Source organism: Pyrus communis, chromosome 11 (assembly GCF_041283825.1).
Source record: "Pyrus communis isolate YQ-2024b chromosome 11, ASM4128382v1, whole genome shotgun sequence".
NCBI lineage: Eukaryota > Viridiplantae > Streptophyta > Magnoliopsida > Rosales > Rosaceae > Pyrus > Pyrus communis.
The window spans coordinates 6,461,907-6,486,895 of NC_142575.1; the positions used below are offsets into that span (position 1 = coordinate 6,461,907).

At 33.6% G+C, this 24,989-nt stretch overlaps 2 protein-coding genes and 1 non-coding gene across 4 annotated transcripts in view; 1 reads left to right on the plus strand and 2 right to left on the minus strand.

Annotated features, from left to right (window-relative positions):
* The window catches only part of LOC137742066 (scarecrow-like protein 34), a 60,647-nt gene that overhangs the window by 9,835 nt on the left and 25,823 nt on the right, over positions 1-24,989 (minus strand). The window lies entirely within an intron of this gene.
* Positions 1,826-24,946, minus strand: LOC137742499 (beta-amyrin synthase-like). Of its 2 annotated transcripts, XM_068482379.2 has the most exons (18): positions 24,638-24,946; positions 24,240-24,425; positions 24,007-24,096; positions 23,680-23,877; positions 22,643-22,727; positions 19,477-19,643; positions 13,867-14,055; positions 12,320-12,433; positions 6,490-6,618; positions 6,137-6,259; positions 5,916-6,014; positions 5,748-5,804; positions 5,618-5,664; positions 5,386-5,529; positions 4,937-5,114; positions 4,730-4,810; positions 4,546-4,629; positions 1,826-2,236 (listed from the first exon to the last, which is right to left on the minus strand). In XM_068482379.2, exons 1-18 carry the CDS (start codon positions 24,836-24,838, stop codon positions 2,105-2,107), a joined length of 2,304 nt encoding a protein of 767 aa, XP_068338480.2. In that variant the 5' UTR covers positions 24,839-24,946; the 3' UTR covers positions 1,826-2,104. The 2 variants fall into 2 exon arrangements, with proteins under 2 accessions (XP_068338480.2, XP_088535714.1); XM_088679588.1 differs by lacking the exons at positions 12,320-12,433; positions 13,867-14,055 and having other exon boundaries at positions 24,638-24,838.
* Positions 8,432-8,525, plus strand: LOC148692786 (small nucleolar RNA Z107/R87). Its single transcript, XR_015953779.1, has one exon. It is a non-coding gene; the product is annotated as a small nucleolar RNA Z107/R87 (small nucleolar RNA).

Here is a 24,989-nt window from a genome sequence, read left to right on the forward strand (position 1 = left end):
AATATGGTGGAGCAACAAAAGTTGTTTGATACCTCGTTATGGATTTCATGCCAAGGTGGAGATTGTTGGATTTAGCATTAAATCAACATGCCTAAACTAAAAAAGATAAGGATATCTTGGATACAAGATATTTGGATTTGTGTATCCTAGTTGGTTTAGGATTTGGTTTTAGTATAGGATTTGGTTTCCTATATTCTAGGAACTTTGTGTAAACCTAGGACATCTATTAGTATAAATAGATGGATGTGGGATAGAGTTTTGTGTGTGAGAGTTTTTGAGAGACATAAGTTTGTATACTTGAGAACACTTTGTGTTTGTGAGTTCTCTAGTATTTGTTGGTAATCAATAAAGCTTCCATTGTTAGAGAGGTACTCCTATATTGGAGGAACTCTGAATTTATTGTGTTTTGTTTATTGCTTGAAACATCCCTTCTATAGAACTCACTCTCAAACTTCAACCTCTCTTCATTGTCACAGGGTATATTAATATCAAATGCATCATACAAGGAAGAATAGTGGAAGAGAGCTTCCTGAAATTTAGAAGATTATTTACCCTTGTTTTACATGACTCACATGGCGGTCATCTGATTGCACATACCAATACGTTACATGGAATTTTGGGTGTCCTACTTCCCACATTTTTCTAGGCTCAGTTGTATGTCTATGGAGAAGGCATTAGCTCACAGTTTATTGATTTCATGCAGCTTGTTCATCATGATATATATTGTTGAGAATGAGTCCCACATTGATGAAAGAAGAGATCTTGCATGAGCTTATAAGAGGTTGGGAACCTCAACTTTCTTTATGTTATCAGAGCACGTTGTCTCACATGTGAAACCAAACGGCCACACGCGTTCCACGTCACCTTGTTGTGTTGTCCCACGTGTGAAACCAAACGGCCACGCAAGATCCACGTCATCTCGTTGTGTTGTTCACATGTTAGGCTTGAAATTCGCTACACATGAGAGGGCGTGTTGAGAATGAGTCCCACATTGATGAGAGAAGAGATCTTGCATGGGCATATAAGAGATTGGACTACTCCCTATGTTGCTAATTGATTTTATGGTGGAACCTTAATTTCTTCATATATCAGGTTCATCAAGTTTGTGTAAACTTATCAAAAACATAAGTCAACAGATTAAGCTCATAAATCACTCCATTGATTTATATTTAACTATTATACATGGATTTATATTTAACTATCACAAGTTTAAAAGCAAGTTTGTTATGCTTACTTATCAAGTACCAATCACTTCATTGCCAACTTATTTTTTATTATTTTTTTAAATGGGGGACAACTAATGGTAAGCCACGGCTATCCACTCCTTTTAGGCCCAGAGAGGCTATGAGGAATTTTACCCTGCTTGTGGCCACAGTCAAGTAGACTTACCAACTCAGCAACACCAAACCGGAGACCTCCCACATTTTTTTGTTTATTAGGGAGTCGCAATCCACGCCCTTACCACTGGACCACTTGTTGTGTTTCATTTCAACTTACCATGTAAAGGATATTGCCTATCTCTCTCTCTCTCTTTTTTTTTTTTTCTCTTCTTCTTCTTCTTCTTCTGAGCAAGTGTTAAAAACGTAAGTATTGTAGTCAAATATTTTATTTTATTTGTATTTCTAAGATAATATCTTGTCTGTTACCTCTCGTAGTACCACTGCAATTAGTTTTCTTGTACTCGGTATGATGCATTACATAAATATAAGCATGCAAATCTATGTATTAGATCAATAAAAAAAATTCATGTATTACAGTTTACTTACAAGAAATAATCCAAGAAAAATGAAATGACATTAAGGCAGATAGCTCAAATACAGGAAAATAAACAATACAAGACTAAACATTATTGATGCAGAATTTTCTTATATATTGTACGTAAATAGAATTTATAGTTGTTATAGTTACAATACCATTCACTAATATGTAAACATAATTAACTGTTGCACACTCGAGCATCATGCAGACTGATGTTAATATACATTTGGATCCTTATATATCAGTCATGAAGATGAAGTCCCGTTATTATTTATAAACACATACAAGATCATTCCTCTCATCAATATGAGATTTATTCTCAACCATTTATAGATCTTTTGTTGTATTAAACGCCTGCGGCGGAAGCCAATGGAACCTGCATGCAGCTGCAGTATTCTGCAAGAGCCATTAACGGGAAAGTAATGCAATAATTTGCATAGTGTAACATGCAATTAGCAAAGAAAGCACCTGTCAATTCCTGCAATAAAAAAAAAATGAAAATTAAAGTTAATGAGAATGGTAGTTTAATTATTTATTTTCCGCTCCTCCACTTGCATAGTTGCATATCAGTCAATGCACATTATTTTTAAGAAAAAAGCTAATTAACTATTATTATCCAATATTTATATATGAAAATATGACTTTAATTCCTAAAACTTAACTTTCATTACATAAAACCAAATATTAACTTTTTACTTGAATAAAACTCATTGACTAGGCTCCACACAAGCAAATACATTAATTATGTTTGAGTTCACCAATTGTACATTTTTTGAATGCCTAAAATACCCTTAATAACATTTTTGACCTATACAATTAATTGTATACGAATTAAAAGGTGGATTAATGATTCTTGAAAAGACAAATAAGCATTAATGTCTTCATACTGTGAATATATATATAGAGAGAGAGAGAGAGAGAGAGAGAGAGAGAGAGAGAGAGAGAGAGAGAGAGAGAGAGAGAGAGAGAGAGAGAGAGAGAGAGAGAGAGAGAGAGAGAGAGAGTGAGAGGATCAAGGGACAAAGATTTTTACACTTCTTTTTAACCTTTAGATTTTATATCATACAATGGTCCTAATTAAAAGTGATGTGGAGGATTTAAATCAATAAATAACATGAATGATGACATGGAATACAAATAATCATAAATAAATAAAATCTGCAAAACGTAGGAGGGAGGGATGAAGACCTCCATTGATTTCGTGATTGCCTAGAACAACCGAATTTTCTTTCTTCATGACAATTTGACCAAAAGGAATAAAGGGTGATAATTACAACTTAAGAACTATCTAAAATTGAAGATATCAAAGTTTTACCATAACCCAATTCTCACCTAAAGATACTAAGAATGAAGACTTAATTTAGGGTTTAATTTTGTTTATTTAACAAAAGATTCAAGAGATCGAGTGATAGCTTGATATGCTTTGTGTGCTTCAGAATATTGTATGAATCGAACTAAAGTAGCATTTAGTGAAGGTGTTGAAAACTTGTTTACCATGACATTGGGATTAGGTTTTGATAAACAAGTTATATCCTTATTAATTTTTGGACGGTGCTCTTGCACTTCTATAATTAAATTATATTCTTATGTTTTTCTTAAGAAAAATCTATTGGTTTCATTGCGCATATATATATATATATATATTAATCAATTATAATCTACAACATATGGGGGTTTCAAAAACGTGGAAATTGAAAGAAGAAGAGGAAGAAGAAGGATAGTTGAGTTTTTTCTCTTTACATGATTCTTTTTTTTTTTTTTCTTTTTTTTTTGGTAAAAATAAAATTACTTAAATTAGTTTATTTATCTATTTCCATGTCACTGCCATGTCAACAAGAACAATTTAAGTTTTAATTAGGGACCGCTAGATTAAACTAGATCTAAAGGTTGGGAAGAAGTGTAACAATATTTGTCAAAATCTTTGTCCCTTGATCCTATCCAATATATATATAGAATGATGTAATTTAACAAATATGTGGGGAAATAACAAATGTGCCAAATATATTTGCTAATATATGGAAAATAATTTACCTACAACATAAAGGATTGTTATTTGCCTCAAAGTTATTTTACATATAAATATAGGTAAATTATATAATAATAATAATAATAATAATAATAATAATAGAATGTGCCCCATATATATATATATATATATATATATATTAAGACATGTAAAATAATTTATCTACAACATATAGAAATGTTATTTTATTCAAAGTTAATTTACCTATATTCTAAATATAGTTATAGGTAAATTAATTTACACAAACATACATGTGGTAAACAATATGTGCCTAATATATGTACTAATACATGCATCAATAATTTACCTACAACATTATTTACCTATATATTACATATAAATATAGGTAAATTATTTTACACACCATAATAATAATGTGACGAATATATGTAATGATTTACCTACAAAAAATAAAAATATTACTTTATTTCACATACATATAATTATAAGTAGCTAAAAAAAGGGCAAGAGGAGTAATTAGAATTTAATGCCCGTATTATGTGGGCATGATTGAAGTCAAAATTGGAGGGTTGTGAGAGAAAACGTTAGAAGGGTAGTGGCATATGTCGTAAATTATCTGAAGTAATAGGTCGCTTAATTTTTAACATGGCATTATATTTAAATTTTGGGTTTATATTGGATGTTAAAAGATAGATAGGTTTTTGTCTAAAAATCACGAGTTGTATGGACCTATATCTAAAGAACATAAATACTCATTTTTCCTCTGAGAAAGGATCATCTAGCAGCATAGAAAGCCGTACCTGTTGAGGGAATCCACCGTTCTCCATCTGAGAATTGATTAACAGCTTCGCAGCACGGTGGAGAGGAGTCGGGTCTCTTTCTGCCTATTACAATTTTATAAAACAAGTGTTAATTAATGCTTAATAGATGAATGAAATTTTGTTTACGAGACTATTTTAAGTTTTTTTAAAGTCATTAGTTCACCTGCTGGGCATGAATTAAACCCATTAAAGCCCATGCAGTTTGTACTAAGTTTGATCTTCTTCCTTCGAGTGGTATTAATTTCTGCATAACAATAAGAACCAAGCCATTTCTGCTGCTTAGAGAAGACACAAAATTCCTGGTGTTTTTCACTATGCCAACTTGCCAAGATAACCGAACACCATTGTTTGGGCATGAAATCCTAGTTACCTTGTTTGGGCATGAAAGGTAGCTCTCTCCCCATCCACCATCATCTCCTTGGGTTGTAAGTAGAAAGCGAACACCATTGCGAGTAGCCGGACAATTGTAATAAGTTTTTCCAGCAGCTGCCAAACCTTTAAGCGCAAACCATGCACCGTATGTGAAGCAAATTCCCCAAACTCCATACCTGTAATGACTTCCCATATGCAATTAATTTCATTTTCTTTTGACCAAAGTAAATAGATGACTAGGCGATGTTAGCTCCTCAGTATTAATCTGAATGGTGCCCACAATCCCTATTATCTTAACAAACCTATAGCAGAGAAGTTGAGATAGGTTGTGAAGATAAGAAGCAACAGCACAAGGAAGACAAAAATCCCACCAAAATGGTTTCAAATGTTTAAGTGTCAAAGAAATGTTTGGAACAAATTTTAAACCTTCAAATGCACAGAGCATACCATGAACCATCAGGGTTTTGTGTGTCTTCAAGATATTGTGCAGCGCGAACAATAAATTCTTCTATCTCTTCCTTCCTATGCTCAGGATGTAACTTTTTGAACAAAACCATAGTTTGTAATGCCGAGGAAGTGAGCTCAACATACCTAGATCAGTTATAGTTTAGTTATTTTATTTGGAGCCAAGAATATGAAGAAAAGATTAACGAAATAAAGAACAAGATCAGGATCTTACTCATGCTCAGTGACGATGTTCTCAAGAAATTCTACGGGATTAAGCATCTAGAAAGAGACAAATTAAAAAGACAACTTGTGATATATGCTACATAAAATGTAAATTGTATATTTACTCCCAATTACCATACCTCCAACCATGATGGAGCTCCTGCTGGCTCCCATATTGATACACCACCATTTTTACTCTGCATATGAATAATTCATAGAACCTTCTCTTTTCATCCATTAAAGTAATGGAACTTAAGGAAAGCCAGAGTACCAGAAAAGGAAAGACTTCAGAAAAGCATTAAACACACCTGCATAGTGAGTAGGAGGTTAACAGCATCATATACTCGCTTCAGTTCGGATTTATCACCAACAATTTCTGATGGCATCATTGAGAGTAGTAGGCAACACTGTGAATTATACAAGAGAATATATCATACAGAGTTTTGAAGTAAGATGTATTGCATGCATTTTCAGAAGCTCATAAATTCTCAATTTGGTTTAATTGTTGGCACATAAATTTTTTCTTTACCTTCAGATTTTCTGAAAGGCAATCAGAAGCTGGCAATCCGTGATCTTGATCAGACAAAGTCCATGATCCTTTCGAAGTGCTTCGAAACATGCTCTTAAAATCACCAACAGGATTATCCCTCACCTTCAAAATTGTAGTGGGATGTATAGAACAAGTAAGCCCTTGACAATCAAATTTGTAGTGGGATATATAGACCATTTTGGACGAATTTTATTAGTAACCTCAGTTTCTTCTTGGGTTTTCATTGATTTTTCTAAAAAAACTAAGGATGATTGGAGTAATATCTTTTACATCATAGATTAAAGAAGGGAATGAATACAATTGAGCATATAATTCTTATATAACTAAAAGACCTGGGATTTCTTTATGAAGTCATGTCCCTTCATAAGTGTGGGACCAGTCTCAGAAGCACTTATGTTGCGAGTGGCAGCAAGAAAAGCTTCAATGATATACGCAATATCCCAAGATTGGCTACCCAAAGTCTGCACAGTATGATGGCAATAGTCCAAACTCAGCGCCTCATAGTCGCTTGAAGAACCATATTCAGCAATTAAAACGAATATAGAATTTTTTTAAGGAAAATTCCACGGTACCTTATTAGAAAAACAAATATTGGTACCATTTAAGAGACACTATGATGACTCTGTATTATTTTTAAGGGTACATAATATGATAAGGTTCATGTTAGTGACAAAGAATGATGTGATTTATTACGATAATAAGATTAATAGTTATATTGTGGACGTCCTATACATTGCCAAGGTAAGTTTGTGTACTTCAACATGAGTGAATTACAAAATTCCGTTTATTGTTATACCAATGACATACTATTACAGTATAGACATTTGTTATTGGGGAATGTTATGAACTTAAAACATTTTTATCGTGTTACAACATGAAGCAACATACAAGATCTACGGTAAGGTTACATTGTAATAGTTCAAATTCACACTACCAAGTTACCTAATTATAGTAACATTATATTCAAGGGATTTTTGAACATTAGTCCTGGAAAAAAATTGAAATTAAAAAAAACAAAAAAAAAATTGGTGTTAGATACATATTGATTTCAATTATTTGAAGTGTACTTTTATTAAAATTCATATTCTATTTTTTCTTTTATTTAATGTCTCTACATTAAAAATTTTGATTTTATTAATATGCACTTTTTAATTCTTTCAATTATAAATAAACCTAAATGAGAAAAATATTAAAGAAATTGGTGACCCATTAGAAAAATACGTAATTACATAAGTTTGCAGAAATGATCCCCTTTTAAAAGAAAAAAAAAAGGCTTTTATTTTTTATTTTTTTATTAACACCCCACATAACATTGAATGCACCCCACATTAAAATTTAATATTAAGTGGCTTATGTAACCTACTATGCAATGACAATTTCGACCTTATGAGGTTTAAAGAAAATAAGAAATTTCTAAATACATCCCAAATTACTTTTAAAATATTATTTATCTTTTTCAACTATCAAAACCCCTCTCACCCTCCACTCCATTATTGAATAAAACTCTAACTATTGAAACTATAAACACGTTTGTTACATCCTACATCGCCCAGGGAAGTGGATCTTGTAAGCCTTATATGTATATTTCCATCTCCACCGTAGCACGATATTGTCCGCTTTGGGTCCTGACCATGCCCTCACGGTTTTGTTTCTGGGAACTCACACGAGAACTTCCCAGTGGGTCACCCATCCTGGGATTGCTCTTGCGCAAACTCGCTTAACTTCACAGTTCTGATGGAACCTGAAGCCAGTGAGCTCCCAAAAGGTCTCGTGCTAGGTAGAGATAGGAATATGCATATAAGGTTGTCACATCCCAACCTAGGCCCCATCACATATTGGGCTCAACTCCACCGTAGCACGATATTGTCCGCTTTGGGCCTCGACCACGCCCTCACGGTTTTGTTTTGGGAACTCACGCGAGCAGAACTTCCCAGGTTGGGCCGGGGCCGGGATGTGACACGTTGATTGAGAAAAAAATTTAACGAATGGAACACGATATCAATATTTCGGAATCTTCACATGAGGTAAAATTTCATATTTGTCTTGTTTTAATTATTCAACGATATCAGTAATTATTTAAGCATGCTTTTGCTTTCCATACCACCCAATTTCATAGGAGGCCAACCCAACAACACCTTTTCCATTCTTATTCATCTTCTGGGGTTTACTTTTGATATGTTAGGTTCCTCCCATTGCCTTAGGTTCCTCCCAATTGCTATTTTTTAGCATAAATCCTTTTGTTAGCAAAAGGCTTAAAGAGACAGAGAAAATGACATTGGCTATGATGACCCAATGAAATTCAAGCTTAACAGACCGGATTGTAGACTTCTCTTTTTAGAGAATGTTACGGTTTTAATCCTAAGTCAATTTAATTTATAAAAATTGAGAATGAGTATTATAAGATTTGAAGAATTAATGTGGGGTGTATGTAAAAAGTGAGGTGTATGTGGAAAATATTAGGTGTATGAGAATGTGGAGTGTAAGGGTATTATGAGAAAGTATGTGGGGTGTATTAAGATAATTTTTAATTGAAAAAGCAAATATGGGGTGTATTAAGTATGTAGAGTTTAATCAACAATATGTGGGGTGCTAACAAAATAAGCCAAAAAAAAAAATGAAATTAACTTGTTTGTACGTAAATGTCTGTACCTAAATGTTTGTACTGAAATATATTATAATAAATTAGTGTACCTAAATATTTGTACCAAAATATTGTGTACCTAAATATTTGTACCAAAATATTGTGTACCTAAATTTTTATACCGAAATATATTTATAATGAGTTAGTATGCCTAAATATCTGTACCAAAATATATTATAATAAATTACATAGACTTGGAAATTACCCAAAAATAAAATAAAAATGACATAGAACATAAATACTAACATTTAAATAAAACCAGGGACTAACCTCAATTTTAAATCTTGTATCAAGCATTAATCTAAACCTCATCTTATTTAAGGATTAAAATTGATTTTTCTATATATTTTTTACCACCCCTAATGATATTGGTATCACTGTACCAAGGTTTCGCTTTATAGTGTGGACGTTAGGTTACACCATAATCATTCAAACTTACACTTCAAAGTTATATAATTATTTTATTGTTATATTTAAGTACACCAAATAACGTTGGTATTACGATACGAACATTGCTCTTTAGGGTCTAGACGTTAAATTACATTGTTAAAAGTAGTATATTATAATTGAACGGTATTGCATTAGAGTTTAACATTTAAATTAAATGATACCGGTACCTTTATTTTTATTTAAGTACCGTAGATGGATCGTAGAACTGAAATCCAGTAGTAACAAATTCAATATATACCAGAACTGAAAAACAACCGAAACACTGTTCATAAGAATAGTGTAGTTTCGATTTTATCCTTGCTTAGTTTGTATTATTATAAGTCTACCATTCTGTCTGCTCGGTTCTTGAGTTGTCGTTTACTTGGACAGCACAGCGAGAAAACTCAATTTCCTCCTCCACGTCTACGTTCTGCTCGACTTCAATTGGAACAAAAAAAATCTCCGACTGCCCGCACACCCCATCAAACCCTAGAAATCATTTCTTTTTTTGGGCATCCGGAGGGCTCCTCCTTATTTGTCTCTGCTCTTTGTTCTCTCCATTCGATTCAATTTTGATGAGTTCTTCGTTGTTCCTTGCCCTCATGATTTCCTAATTTGATTTTCTTGGGCGTCTTTAGGCGTCATTTTGATCTGGGTTTTCTGCGTTGTTGCTTATAGTCTTTGGGTTTTAATTTTTTCCGTGGTTTGATGAATCTGTGTGCGAGTATTTGGTGTTTTGTTAATTGAGTTGTATTTGGGGCCTTGGGTAAGCTCAGAAACTAAAAGAATTGAGTTCTACTGATGAAATGGGTTTCTTTCGGGAATGCTGATTAGTAGTTTGGATGGCTTACGTATAAACATACAACCCATATTGAACTCCTTCAATTCTATTCCTTTATGAATAGTTTAATTGATACGGCCTATTTGTTGATGAGATAGTCTATCAAAACCTTACGGAGTTCTACCAAAAGGCTATGGAGTTCAATGCGCGAGGAATTATCTGCATACCTGAAGGATGAATTTAAGGTAAATATACTAAAGATGGTAGTAACTCATCTATGCCTCCTTCCCCTCTACTTGCACCAGTTGTGACAGATTTTCCTTTTTGGTTCTATCTCAGGAGTTTGTCAAGGAGAAAGTTCGTGAACGAAAGAAATCTAATTGAGAGATATTTTATTTTTTGGCAGATATCATGCATTATATTTGGGTGTTTGAACAATGTTTGTTTAAAAGTATACTCTGTTTTTTAGCGTACAACTTTTATTTTTGTCTTTCCTATTATGTATTTTATAGGCCAGAGAAGCCCAAAGAAAAGCTATTGAAGAAAGGAGTGAAGAAGCTAAAGCCAACATTTGAAAGTATGATGCAAGTTTTACTCCGTACTTACACCAGATACTCCTGACATTTCAAATACAGTAACTTCCCAAACACTGATATTTTGGTTTTCTGTTGGTATATGTGAAACCAGCTTGATTTACGTTACTAGTTTGAGGGTCGAGGGTTGAGGATAGTTGGCAAATAACAAAAGTAATTTGTTGTCTAGCGTATACAAAACCAACCATGGAACAAGAGTGTCGTTTTGCTCTTAAGTTTTTGAATTAATGTATGAATGGTTTTCTTATTTAACTTGCCAAATGCATAAATAATTAGATTATTCTATAGTATATTGCTATGGTGGTTTTAATTTTTTTGTTTTTGTTTTGAGTACATCGTATTTTTACATTAAGGGAAGGGAGAGTTCGGTTAAGCCACATAATGGACAGCCTAATTTGGTATCGAATTCGCCATCACGAGATTCGAATCTAAGATCTCTCGCTTCCAAGTGAAGATGGATACGATATTGAGTGGCTTATTCTGTTTTTAGATGGCTTTATTATGTCATTTTCATGTCTACTTAGGTACTAATGTTTCTACTTTCTGTGTTCTGTAAATTTTTTTGGTCATGAGTTATTATTAGTTTTTATTGACAAGGAAATGCTTGAGTTTGCAATTCAACCCTTAGATTTAATGTAATTGTATTTTATCGTATTTCTGAGGAAATCTATATACGGTGAATTATTTATGAGGAAATCTATATACGGTGAACTTTGACAATAAATTACTAGCCTTCCTATTGGTTTGTTATAATTAATTTGGAATGGTTGGTTTCAGCGGCGATCTGAGAAGGAACAAATTGCAAGTACTCCACTTTATGTTTTCTGTCTGCCACGTGTTTTCTTCTTTTGTTTAAAATACAAGTCTTAGTTCCAATAAAAATAACCTCTTTTAACACTTAGTATATGAATGAATTAGCCCAAACTAGAGTTAATATATTTTATGCCTCATTTCTTTCTATTTTTGTACTCAAGGAGGTATTTAATATGTCATAGAAGGGCAAAGACCTTTGCCTTAATTTCCAATTCATCAAATTGAATGTGCTTATGTAATCTTAATATTGATTTTGTTTTTTGTTTTTTTTGTTTTTATTTATTAGTATTTGACTCTTCTCCAATTCTCCCTTTCGACCCTTTCAATCTTCTTTTGTTTCGATTTTGATAATTACCCAGATGGAATTTGTAATTAATAAGTTGGATTTTATATTTAATTGAATCTATAAATTTTGTAAAATATGCAAGGGGAGTTCAAAGTCGAGAGGGGTACACACATATTAAGTGTATGTATCTCAGTCAAATTGTAGATTTTGTATGATTTTTAATAGGACTATCAAATCTTTTTTATGTAAATAGTATGCAATACACATCAAGTATTATTCTTTGTATATAAATAGTACTAGATACAAAGTTTTTGTATGATTTTCAATCCCGCAACATCGCGCGGGGCATTCCTTGCTAGTTTATACTAGAAGTGGGTGTGTAATACCAAACAATAATAAATTTTGGGGATTAATAAAAGAAATAAACCCTCCTTATTTTATGAAAAATCCTAGAGAGACTATAATTTGCAAATCATTTTGGAACCATTTCTCTAATGCTTCTATTAGACATATGGTTTAAATGTTGTTTACAAAATATGGTCCCTCTATCATCACCCAATATTTAAACAATATTCCAACATTGCCTCTTGTTTTCTCTATTTTATGGGCTGGTACTAACCTGCACTTTCATTCCATCTTCTGCAACCCATAGGAAGTCTGGAACCCGAGCAAGATGCTTTTTGAAAGAATCACCATCGGGGTCTTCAACCCAACAAGCAAGCATGCATAGTGGCTTTGCATTTCAAGCCGTATAAATATTTTAGAAGAGAATCAGAAAAACAAATAGTGGCATAGTGCCTTTCCATTTCAATTCGTATTAATTATCCTTACTATTTTATTTTTATCACAAATAATACATGAAATTAGTCTAACCCTAACAAATGATTTTTAAAATAAAACTTGATCAATGTCATCCTTAAATATGAATGCTGCAAATCAATGCCATTCTTCCACCTTTTTACCGTCAACTATTTTGTTAGCATGACAACATGGCTTATGAGTGGGACCAATATGGCCACACGAAAACCTTCATAAAATCATGATTTAAAAACCTAAAGAAATCTAAAGATACAAAAATAATTATAAGTTCAATTTGAATATCTAAACTACTTATTAATAGAATCATCTTTTTCAATCAAAGAGAGCGAAAATATTATTTAGTCTTCTATCAACAAAAAAAAAAAAAAAAACCCGATAAACAATAATATAATTTTACAAATTTAAATTTTACTGTTTTTAATTAAACTCTCACCTACAAATGATGTTAAGATATATCTAATATTAAGAAAATAAAAACAAAAACCTCCCAGGCCACCCACATTCTCTCACTCCCCTTCTCCTTCCCTTTCTTTTTTTTTTTATTTTTTTTTATTTTAAAAAATGTGTTTTTACACACAAAGTGTGTAGACAAATGCAAGTTAAATATAAAGAAAAGGTTTGGAAAAAAAAAATTAAAAAAAAAAAAGGAAAAAAGCAGAACCTCAACTACCAAAATCATCCCCTTCCATTCTTTTTCTTCTTATTCCATATCACCACTACCCGGTATTGGTGTGCCCTGCCGTCCTCCACTTCTTTCGTCTGAAGATAAAACTCATGGCTAACAGACCCGCGACGAACCGACGAGCCCGTGTACTTTCAGGCCCTTCTCGCCTTCTCCAGACGCTATGCACGCGACAACTTCTCCCGTCTAAATTCAACCCATGATAACCTTCTCTAGCGGGGATTCAAAGGGAAATTTTCAAAAAGCTATGAGATTTTATGCTTTTCCACTGATATCATCGAAAAAAAATTCCTTTGATAAGGATACTGGACCCAATTCATGAATTTTTCACAAATCATGAGCAGAATAAAAAAAATTATTTTTTAACTGCTATTTTTCTTTTTTTATTTATTGCTACTATAGAATTTTAATTAGTTTAGTAAATTCTTTCATTTTTATTTTTAATCCATTTGACGCTATTTAATTAAAAATGTCCGGTGATATGTGTGCCAGTGCCATGTGAGCACACTAGTAAAATATTTGGCGAAAATGAATGGAAGGATGATATTGATTTGGAGCATCTATACTTAAAGACTACATTGATTGATTTTCATTTTTAATGGTCATCTTAATGAGGTGGATCAATTTCAGATACTATTTATGATATAAACACTATTATTAATTACCTTTTCTACACTTCCAATGGTAATATACCGACTGCTCTCATCTTCATAATGTATGTGTTTGATTGTTTTTTGAAGAGCTTTCTCTCTCAACTTGTTAAAGGGCCAAACGTTAAGAAGAGGCTCAGTAATCATGTACATGGAATCCCACACCAAATCTTGTATCCATGGGTGGGGATAGTATATGTCCACCTGCATGCATGTATTACACAAAATTTTCAATCTCGTAATCCCACATGATATGTACATCCTTAGTGTGACAAACATTAAAACTAATATGATAAGTAAATGAGATACATCTAGCATTACTGTAATATGAAATATATATATATATATATATAGTTGTGAATAGAATAACTATTTAGAAATATGATTGTGTAAACTTAACGCAAAATCCTAATAGGATTTGAAGACTAAATCCTCATAGGTTTGTATCACTTGTAAGGCAAAAAAATTCATCATGATTAGTATAAATAAAGGTATAAGGCCAAGAGGTGAGGGCATAATTCTCATACACTTAAACCCTTCTCTCTAACCCACTTTTTCAATTAGTTTCACATCACGCCATCAACATGACATGTCTCTGCGATAAGGAAAGGATCTTGAAGAAAACCTCACGAAAGCTTTTTCACCATTTCATCAACATCCAAGTAATCACAAACCCTAATCTATTTGATATCAATTTAATTTATGACATGATTACTAAGATTACTATTCTGAGTTACATGCAAGTTATATGTTGATGAATATGTGTTGGTATATCAAGAAAGAAAGAAAAACGATGCCAAAACCCTAAATTGCAGAAGTTGCGGCTAGAGCCGCACAAGTCCTAGCCCAGGTCCAGACGACATGTCGTTTGGCATGTCTTATTCTTCCCAATCTGTCGGCGCCTCCTTGCTTTGTGCAGTCGTAAGGGCTGCGATCCCAAGACACATCCGACGATTTTTGTCGTCGTTGATCATGATGCCACCTATCTCCAACATCGTTGTTATGAATAGTGTTGGAGGAAAATACCAAAAAGTCCAAACCAAATCGAAAAATTCTCAAAACCGAACCGAAAAATTCCCAAACTAAAAATTCCAAAAATTTCGGTACCCAATACCAAACTGATCCCGAAATTTCAGTACAGGAATCGGTCTCAAGTTTTCGGGATTTCGGTAATCCCGAACCGAACTGAAAAAAAAAATATATATATATTATTTAATTTTTAAATATATATTTAGAATTTTAATAGCCGTCGGATTCGATTGAGATTAACTCAACTGTTGAGTCTTATCAAACCTACTGAAGAATAGAACTACTACTCACTCTGTCACTCACACACACAGTCATGACTCGCACACTCACTCTCTCTCTCAACTCAAACCTTGCTCATTGTCATCACCTTCCTGACCAATTTCTCTCTCCGTTTTCGAATCCGGCGACACAAGTGACTCACCTGAGTCACAAATCACATCTGTGATCTTTGATCTCTCTCTGAGTCTCTCTCGACTTCTCATCCCTCATAGACAGTGGAGGAGCCTTTCTCTCTCAACGTCGACATGACTGTGCACCGATTCTCTTCTCCCAAGATCAAGTAAATTTTAGAATTAATTTAGGGTTTGAAATTCAATTAGGGTTGGAATTCTAGATTAGGGTTTGTGAAATTTAATTTAGGGTTGGAATTCTAGATTATGGGTTAGGGGTTGAAATTTAATTTAGGGCTTGAAGAAATATACCTTACTGGTTGAACTTGAAATTTAGGGGTTGACATTTAGGGGCTAAAACCCTAGTTTTTTTATATCTTGATCATGGCGGTTGGGCAATTCTTGGTGCTTTCATTACTTGCCTGTAATGTTGCTTTTTCGATTGCGTTGCTTAATTTCATTATTGGGTAGCCAGATTTGTTGATTCTTAGAGGGTTCTTAGAGATCTTTGATCAGTAGAGTCGACTTTGAATTAGGTTCAATTAGTTGCTTTGATTAGTAGCTGATTAGCACATTTTTTTATTCTCGGAGGCGGTAACCTGCAATTTGGGGCTTCTTTATCAATTAGGTTTATGAATAAACTGTTGCTAATTACTTGGTTAGTAATTTTGATTCATGAAAATGGTGTTGGGGCTACAATTTGTTCAGTTTGGGGTTGCTGCTCAAGGGAATTGTTGTTTTTGTACTATGTGATTTGGGTATTTTGTGTAGGAAATAGTGTGAAGACAATTGAACTACTAGATCATCTTGTGCTAAACAAGTTTAGTGACTTTTTTTTTTTTTTTTTTTTTTTGCAGAGAATGCATGGTTTTACTATATTCTTAATTTCACTTACGCGGATGCTATGTGTTATTTGCTTGTCATAGATACTGATAATCCTTTGAATTAATTAGAATGTCTAGCTCATCTGTTTTGTTTTTCTCTGCAGAAGTTCCCATCCTTTGAATTATTTCAGGATTCCTGAAAATTTGGTTTGAGATCGGTCTTGAAATTGGGATTCCTGAAAACTTCGGTTTGGGAATCGGGACAAGAGTTTTGGTTTGGTATTCTATACCGAACCAGCCCTAGTTATGAATAAATGTTGAGTGAATATGGGGTTCATTCTAATCTCGAGCCCAAAGTTCTGAGCGTGCCATTAAAAAACCAGGGGTTTTTTCCTAGAAGCACACCAACCATGTTGAGAAATTTTGACCTTTATGATTTAAATCTGTTAAACCAAACTTTTTCTCCAGAATCTATGGTTCTAGCTATGATGCCTATGAATTTTATTCAAAGCACTAGTTCACATTTTGGTTATTTACGTAATGTTGAACATCGCTAAGCTCGATTTCACTGCTTTGGAGCATTGTTCAAATGGTATATTGGTTCATCAATCGAACTACATCCAAAAGGTGTGCTGCTTAATGGAAAAAAACAAAACCTTTAAGTACTCTTATGGTTGCTCGAACTCTAGATGCAAAGCGATATCAATTTCTTCCTAAATATGATGAGGAAGAGGTCTTGGAACCTAAAATTCCTTACCTAAGTACAACTAGAGCTTTATTGTATTTAGCTCAATACATTAGACTGCACATCTTCTTTATTGTGAATCTTTTGGCAAACTACAGTAATGGCCTACACGCAGACACTAGACAAGTTTTAAAGACATCATGCACCTTAAGGGTACGTTTGTTTGCCCTCACTAGCTTTCATTGGACTGGACTGGATTAAGTGCTAGTCCAATCTCTTGTTTGTTAGCTGTATAGACTAAGTTTAATGAGACAAAGTGGGGCTCGCATGGACTAAACACTTTGTTAGCCGTTCTTAGTGAGACCCACCGAAGCAGAGCAGACTACTAAGATCGCTTCCTCCCTCCCCGCTTCGCCTATCCCATATGCTTCATCTTCCTCACTTTGCCCCTCCTATCTGCTTCATCTTCCTTGCTTCACCCATCCCACTGAAAGCATCTCGAGTTTTTCGCCCTTTGGAGAAAACCCAAAACGAAAACCCAAATACCACAACTCAATTGAAAATCGGTCGACAAGATCAATAGAGAAGCATGGAGAATCATCATCATCCTCAACGTTGAAGATCAACAGTAGCAGCAGAAGTGGCACCGGCTCTTCTCTCAATGTTAAAGCTTGTCGTTGCCGTCTAATCTCTTCTCCATTCCGATTCATATACAAGTTGTCCATTTCATCAGTTTTCATTTTCGAATCCAGTGTTTCGTTATTATGCTTGAGATTTTTTAGATTCATTTATAATATACCAGAGCCCATTGAAGGGGCAAGAATCCCAGAGAGGTTCATGCATTGACAATACCCCATTTTTCTCCCAAAACAAGAAAAAGGAAGTCCACAAAATAAGAATTAAAACTTTAATTAATCTAAAAAGATGAAAATTTTCACCCATTTATTATCTTATTCTTTCCTTGCAAAACTTCAACTTTGTTCAATCACCAACTTCTGTTTTTGTCCAGCTATCGAAATCTTCTGCAGGTCAGTTAGGATAAAAATATATTCTTAAAAGCTCCAATCTTTGTTTATCCAAATGCATTTTGTGCGGCGAATTATGTTTCTTAATTATATGTATGTATACTATGTTTGGTTTTTGAGAAAATAAGAGATCATAAACTTGATTAATTGGATTCCAGGTTGATGTTTTGGCTAATTGCATTCTACGTACTAATGTCGAAGATATAAGGAAAATAGGTAATTTAATTGGAAGCTTAGGAATTGAACTAGAATTAGAAGTTAGTCCAGCTTTTTAGTCCAACACTGCACCAAACGTTTCACTAAACTAGTCCAGGTTAGTCTAGTCTAAGCCAATCCAACTTAGTCCCTGAAGTTAGTCTCGTCTGAGACAGTCCGGTGCAATAAACCCCCCCTAAGGGTACAATGGATATGAACTTATTCTATCCCTACACAACGCCAAGCAGATCTAACTCATTGATCCTCAGAATGAAGTCCGCCTTGTTGGTTATGCAACACTGGTTATTTATCTGACCCGGAGAAGGTGCATTCTCAAATAGGTTATATCTTTACTTTTAGAAATACAATAATATCTTGGAGATCAATCAAACAAGAGTTGCTTGCTATGTCTTCAAATCATGTTGAGATTCTTGCTTTACATGAAGCATTGCTTGAATGCTTTTGGTTAAGGGGTGTGATTGATCACATAAGAACCTCATGTAATTTTTTTCCATCGTTGATGTTCCAACAATGATTTATGAGACAATGCTGCATGTAACGACTATTTAAAGAAATGATACATCAAAGGCGATAATACCAATCACATTGCACCGAAATTTTTCTTCACTTATCAGCAACAAAAGCATCTAGAGGTCGAAGTTAAGTAGATCTGGTCTCAAGACAATTTGTCAACTTATTCACAAGTCATTGTCGAAGTCTTCATTTCAAAAGCTTGTTCACGAATTTGGATTGCGTAAGTTTTCTTACTTGCATCACTGATAGTTTTCTTGGAGATTGTCGAGATCGAGGGGTATTTTGAAGTATACTCTCATGACCTTAATGTACTCTTTTTCTTACGATCAGGAGTACTTTTTCCCATTAGTTTTTCACTAACTTGATGAGGTTTTGATCAGGCACCTACTCTAGGCTGGTCATACCTTGTATGCGTTAATGATTATTTTGAAGATGTAAAATATATATTGACATCCTACATTAACTTACTTTTTCTCTTTAAGGCTACTGGACTACTGTAGCAAGATATTTGTGAGAACTTTTTTTTTTTTTTTTTTTTTTTGATATGCACATCTACTATGAGACTCGTGTTAGCAATTACTATACCTGTTGAGAACTGATGACAAAAACCGCCATCTCCTAATCATGATGTGACTAATTCTTAAGTTGTACACACTTAAGGAAGAGTGTTTGTGAATAGAATTATTAATTAGATACTTGATTGTGTAAACTTAGAATAGAATCTTAAAAGGATTTGGAGACCAAATCCTCATAGATTTGTATCACTTGCAAGGCAAGAAAATCATTAGTGTAAATAATGATAAAAGGCCAAAGGGTGAAGACAAAATTCTCATATGCCTAAGCTCTTCTCTCTCTGCCGTCTCGTCTCTCTCACCCATTTTTATAATTAGTTTCATAATGTATGTGTATATATATAAAGGGAAATAAACGAATAATTAGCTGACCTGTGCACATAAATGGCGAACTTTGCTCCATTTGATTTTGTTGTAGGGTTGAATGTAGAGTTCTTCCCTCAACTGTAATATGAGTGGGGTTATTCGGCCGACGAACTTTTTTCCATACAGATACGACATGGGCATATACGTATTGCGACAGTAGCACATCATGTTGGCTGCAACATATACAACACATATATTACATGGTGCAGAAAAAATTGGGTTAGTGTTCGCTGCAACTTATACAACACATATATTACATGGTGCAGAAAAATTGGGTTAATATATAAAGCCGCAACAGAACTTGTTAATAGTTCAAACACACCATTTTGGAGTGCATGCTAACAAATTCGGAGTGTGAAAATAAACTTAATACTTGGTAGAAGTAATGACCTTTCGTGATCACTACATGTTGTAATCATTTGAGGCAGTTAGAATCATTTTGATTACTGAGTTCCTTACGATTATGATTTTAAAAGACGCTAGACGCTAGTCGGACGGTTGGTTAGGATCTAGTGCTTAAGCGGCTAGGCGGGAACCTAAGGAGATTAGGCGGATTTGTATTTTTTTTTAAAGTAAATTTATTATATAGTATATAAATAAGTGCATGTTTTTTGAAAAGAAAAATACTTATATAAAAATTTGGGAAAGATAAAAAGAAAAATATTTATTATAAAACATGAATATTATGTAAGGTTATAGAGTTCTTTTTAACTAAAATTATTATTGGCCATCTATTCTTTTTAAAATAAAAAAAATAAAAAAACTTGGGCCTGATTTTCACAAAAAACGAAAAAAAAACAAAAAAACAAAAAAATCAAATGACATGATTTAAAAATGGAGACTTTGGATGCGGTCCCTAACTATGAATGTTCTTTTACTGAAACCTTGTTGATTTTCAATTTTTGATCCAAGTCCCTGAAATTAATGTGTAAGTTATTTATATGTACATTACTATATTTTTTTAAATTAAAAATTGAAATTTATAGTTGTTTATATTAATGAGATTTTAAATAAAAAACCATAATTTTTGGGATTAAAAATATAAATATACTATTGTGTGTGTGTGTGTGTGTGTGTGTGTGTCTATATATATGAACATGGGTACATTCATCAAAATTAATAATAAAAATTATTGTATCAAAAAATGGGTACATTCTTCAAAATCACAAAAAAAATATATATATTAGGCTTAATAAAATTAGTAAATTTCTTCGATTAAACTTAATATGGATATATTCTCAAATCAAAGAAAAAAGAATGTACCCATATAAGTTTAAAAATGGATTCGAAAAAAAATTGAATAGATTTTATATAAAAAAAGGGGTACATTTTACATATAACAAATTGGTATATTTAAGAATGAGTACATTTTAAGATTAAAATTTTGAAAAAAAATTACATGAATGGTACATATAATTAGCATGGGTACATTTAGCAAAATTAAAAATGGGTACAAATAAATAAAAAAAATATGGGTACAAGTACAAATAAAACTTTATAAAAATATGAGCACAAAAAGAAATTAATATATGGGTACAAATTAAAACTGAAAAGAAAATTGGTACAAATTAAAAAAGGGTTGCAAATTAAAAATGGGTACAAACTAAAAATGAAAATATATGATAAAAAATTTAGCCATAAATATAAATATACTAATTGTAACATTTTTAACATTAAATGAATATATTTAGAAATAAAAAATATTTTATTATTGAAATAATTAATTATGTTATTAATATCAAGGACCTGAATCAAAAAATGAAAATGAATAAGGTTTTAATCAAAGGAGTAGCAAAAGGAAGGATGAGAACCTAATTTCTCCATTTAACAAACCCTAACCACAACATTAGCTGTCACCTTCACCCACCCCACCATTTTCTCTCAAAACGACGAGGCAATCTGTTCTCTCACTTTCTGCAACTTATCCCATTCTCCTCTCTCACTCTCTAATGAACCCACCGTCACTCCCTTCCTCCTCTTTTCAGCCAAGTGAGGTATGTGCATAACCCATCTTCTGCAAAACCAAGGTGTCAAAAGTTGCAGAGACGAGTTGCATATGGTGAACGGCTGGTGATGAGATTCCTGCAGATGGTGAATCGGAAATTGTAGAACCAGCCTAGACTGCCGCCTAGAGCCGCCTAGGTGACTGCCCATTTCCTCCCTACTTTTGTGAACGCCCTGACCGAAATCACAGTGGAGTTCCGCTGCCCAGCTTCTAGGCAGCCGCCTAGGGCGATTTTTAGAACACTGCTTACTATTACTAAAAATGCTAAATGTTTTTATACCATATTCTGTAATCACATGATGTAACGGTTGGTGATTGAATTCTTTTTTTAATGGTTTAAACAAGGTGATTTGAGATTTTATCTTCTCACGGATTCAATATTCTATTCAATTATCTATTTTAATCTATTAATATAAAAATAAAATAATTCATAATTATCTGATTAAAGTCGATCGAAACCAACCCATATGAATCTAATTATCAACTGTGACATATAGTTCAAGTAGATGACCTCTCTAGCCTAGTATTATCCTTGCTAAAAAATAGATATGTGAATCATTTCACCTCTTAACCTTCTTTTATATTTACTAACACATATGGAACTGAAAAAGTGTGAGTTAACTCTTGAAATATATAATCAAATACCTAAAATTCAACAATGAGATCAAACTAGGGAGGAACTGCTTTATCTAATACCCTTTCGTTGCTTTTCTTATTTCTAAGTTTTCTAATTCGTTTTTCCCTCCCACTTTTGTTAAGTAAACATGCTCTTTGTTTGGGTTATTATTGCACGTCCAATGTCTACGTAGCTTTGTTGACCTTTTTCCATAGGAAATGAAAGCATATAACTATTTGATAATAAATGATTCAAAGCGGAAAGTTATTAAGCTAAAGGACTAAGCAATTTAAGTTAATTATTAATCAATCTTTAAAGCTTCTTCATCGCACCTTCAGAAAGACAAATTTCTAGATCCATCACCATATGAGTTCATTATATATATAAGTTCATTAATAAAGCAGTTCAAGTTGAAAGACCAACAGCAATGTTTTTCAGGAAAATGTTGCACTTTTAGTTGAACATGAACATGAACATGAAGGAATACTCTTCATCCCAGCTTGCACAACAGAGAGAGACGGCAACCTTATTAAACAATTGTCCATATGTACCTGGATGTATGGGAAGAATAGAAGGAAGCATCCAATACTCGGGAGGCATTGGGTTGCATCCGGACCAGTCAAACACTCCAAGTATCTGCATCAAAAGAAATTGGATCACTTCATAAGTCCATGCGCACGCATAGACACATAAATGCATGTGCGTTACGTATCATATAATACTTTACGTATGTATATATTATATACATACAAGAATGCTCTCTTGCTAGAAAATACTTACATTATGTATAAATGTCGAACTCTTAATTTGGACCACACTTTCAAATAAGAATACATTTGATTAATGATATTGACATTCATAGTTAGTTTGATTATAATCTACAATATTTGGTATGTTGTCGTTTGGCCACAAATGTTCACAAAAAATTTGGCATTAAATTTGGCCATATTTTGGGTGCTAAATTCTAGACACAACCACAACAAAACCCAAATCCACTTTGAACTATGTGGTTTGATCTCTCACAAATAGAGTATGTAGGCAATCCCACCCCACACTCCAAAAAGAAAAAGAAAAAGAAACTCCAAATCCACCAAATTCAACCCAAACATAATCCCTGACTCGCTCGAGACCAAATTGAACCCAAACAGAATCTCTAGCTCACCAAATTTGGCCAACACCACAAGCACCATAACCAAATGGCCAGTATCAACATACAATTGAACTACGAGTTGACTTGATTCAAATCAAAAGAGATACGTAGGCAACTTGGGATTTATTCCAAGTGCAGCTACAAAACAAACACAACCACCATTCACCTCAAATAACGTTTTTTCGTAATTTTAATCAAGGGTGTTTCTCTTGTGGAATCATTACAAGAGATTGTAATTAAGAGATATTTAACTTGGATGGGTCCAAACTTAAATAATAAAACCCTATTCTTTTCAAGTAGCGGTGGAATTTCCGTCAACAACTACAGTTAAAAAGAATTGAGAATAATGAATAAACACTATAGATTAGTATGAGATACTAAACTATTTTTTCGAATAAATTACTGTATAACTTGTGTACTCGAAAAAGGTCACACTACCGAAAGCCAAATCTTTCCCCAAGAAAGTATATTGGTTACACCGCCATGGTCAAGAATCCACTTTCTTCCTCTAGCCATGCCATTGTCTTCACCTGCATCTGGTCCTTCTCCAAGCAAACGCAAACACACATAGTTGAAAGCCGTACCGAACATGCTGCTATGGCTCCCCACGGCTAATCCCCATCCACCATCTTTGTTCTACACACATATATAAAAAATCGTTATTCAAGTGACATACAGATCTTGGACTAGCTGATCATTAATGACAGGAAAAAAAAAGGAGAAAATTTCAAACAATATAATAATTATATGTGTGTATATATGCACCTGATGATTGTATATGCAACGCTTAACTTCTTTTCGATGTTCTGCAGATAAGACAACATTAAGATGTCCAGTGATGTACAGACACATGACCTGTGAGAAGAAAGAAAAATTGTAGTATTAAGAAATATTGCACAATGATCCACTAATGAGAGCTCAAGTTTATGAAAAAGAAAAGAATTGATAATGAGGATATATATGTGTGTGTGTATATATTTGTGGTGAATTTGAATTACCAGAGGAGGTGTGTAAAACAATGGGCCAGAAAATTCAGCAGGCCAATGTCCGTGGCTTGATTGCAAGGCTGCAGTGAAACGGACAGCCCTCTTCAATGCCGCTGTCGCAGTTTCATGTGTGATTTCCTCACCTTCCTGGATCTTCAATGGAGGAATCGTTTGCTTGAAAATTTTCTCTCTTAAACACTGCATTAGTTGTAAGAAAATGCCTTTAAAATTAGCAAGAATAAGAGTTGTGACTCATGGTAGCTGGAGGTTGTGAGGTTGGGGGCTTAGTTAATTATCATGCTCCTAAATAGTGACAAATATTCAGGCTCCGCCACTGATGTTTCTTTTATCTTTTACTTGGCTAGCTAGAATTATCAAGATAAGTCTAATATTTGAGCCTAATTATGCACCTGCATTCTCCATAGTAAGTCACTGCTAGGTTTGACCTGGAATCGGTTTTGGTGGTAATTTTGACGAGCCTCTTCAATCTCAGCACGCTCTTGAGGAGTACCTGCTTGGGGGTCAAACTCCCATGTCTGCCTCCCCGTGAAGTTGTTTGTGCTGAACAAAAATGGGTCATTTACACCCTCCCCAATTTTCAGCCTCCACATTTTCTTCCTTTGTTCTCCAATGCATGCGAACAAACAACTATATACATATACAATCTCTACAACAAAAGAGGGCAGAAGTCACTGTATTTTTCAAACGCAGCCAATGGCAGTGAAACTTATTATGCACGACATAATTAAATGATTTAGATAG

Bases quoted from the DNA above. Each gene is read 5' to 3' on its own strand.
- LOC137742499 (XM_068482379.2), bottom strand. From the start codon at position 24,838: ATGTGGAGGCTGAAAATTGGGGAGGGTGTAAATGACCCATTTTTGTTC. The intron at 6,260-6,489 runs GTCTTTTAGTTA...ACAATTTTGAAG, and splicing joins ACTTCATAAAGAAATCCCAG to GTGAGGGATAATCCTGTTGG. The intron at 4,630-4,729 runs GTGAACTAATGA...AAATTGTAATAG, and splicing joins GTTTAATTCATGCCCAGCAG to GCAGAAAGAGACCCGACTCC.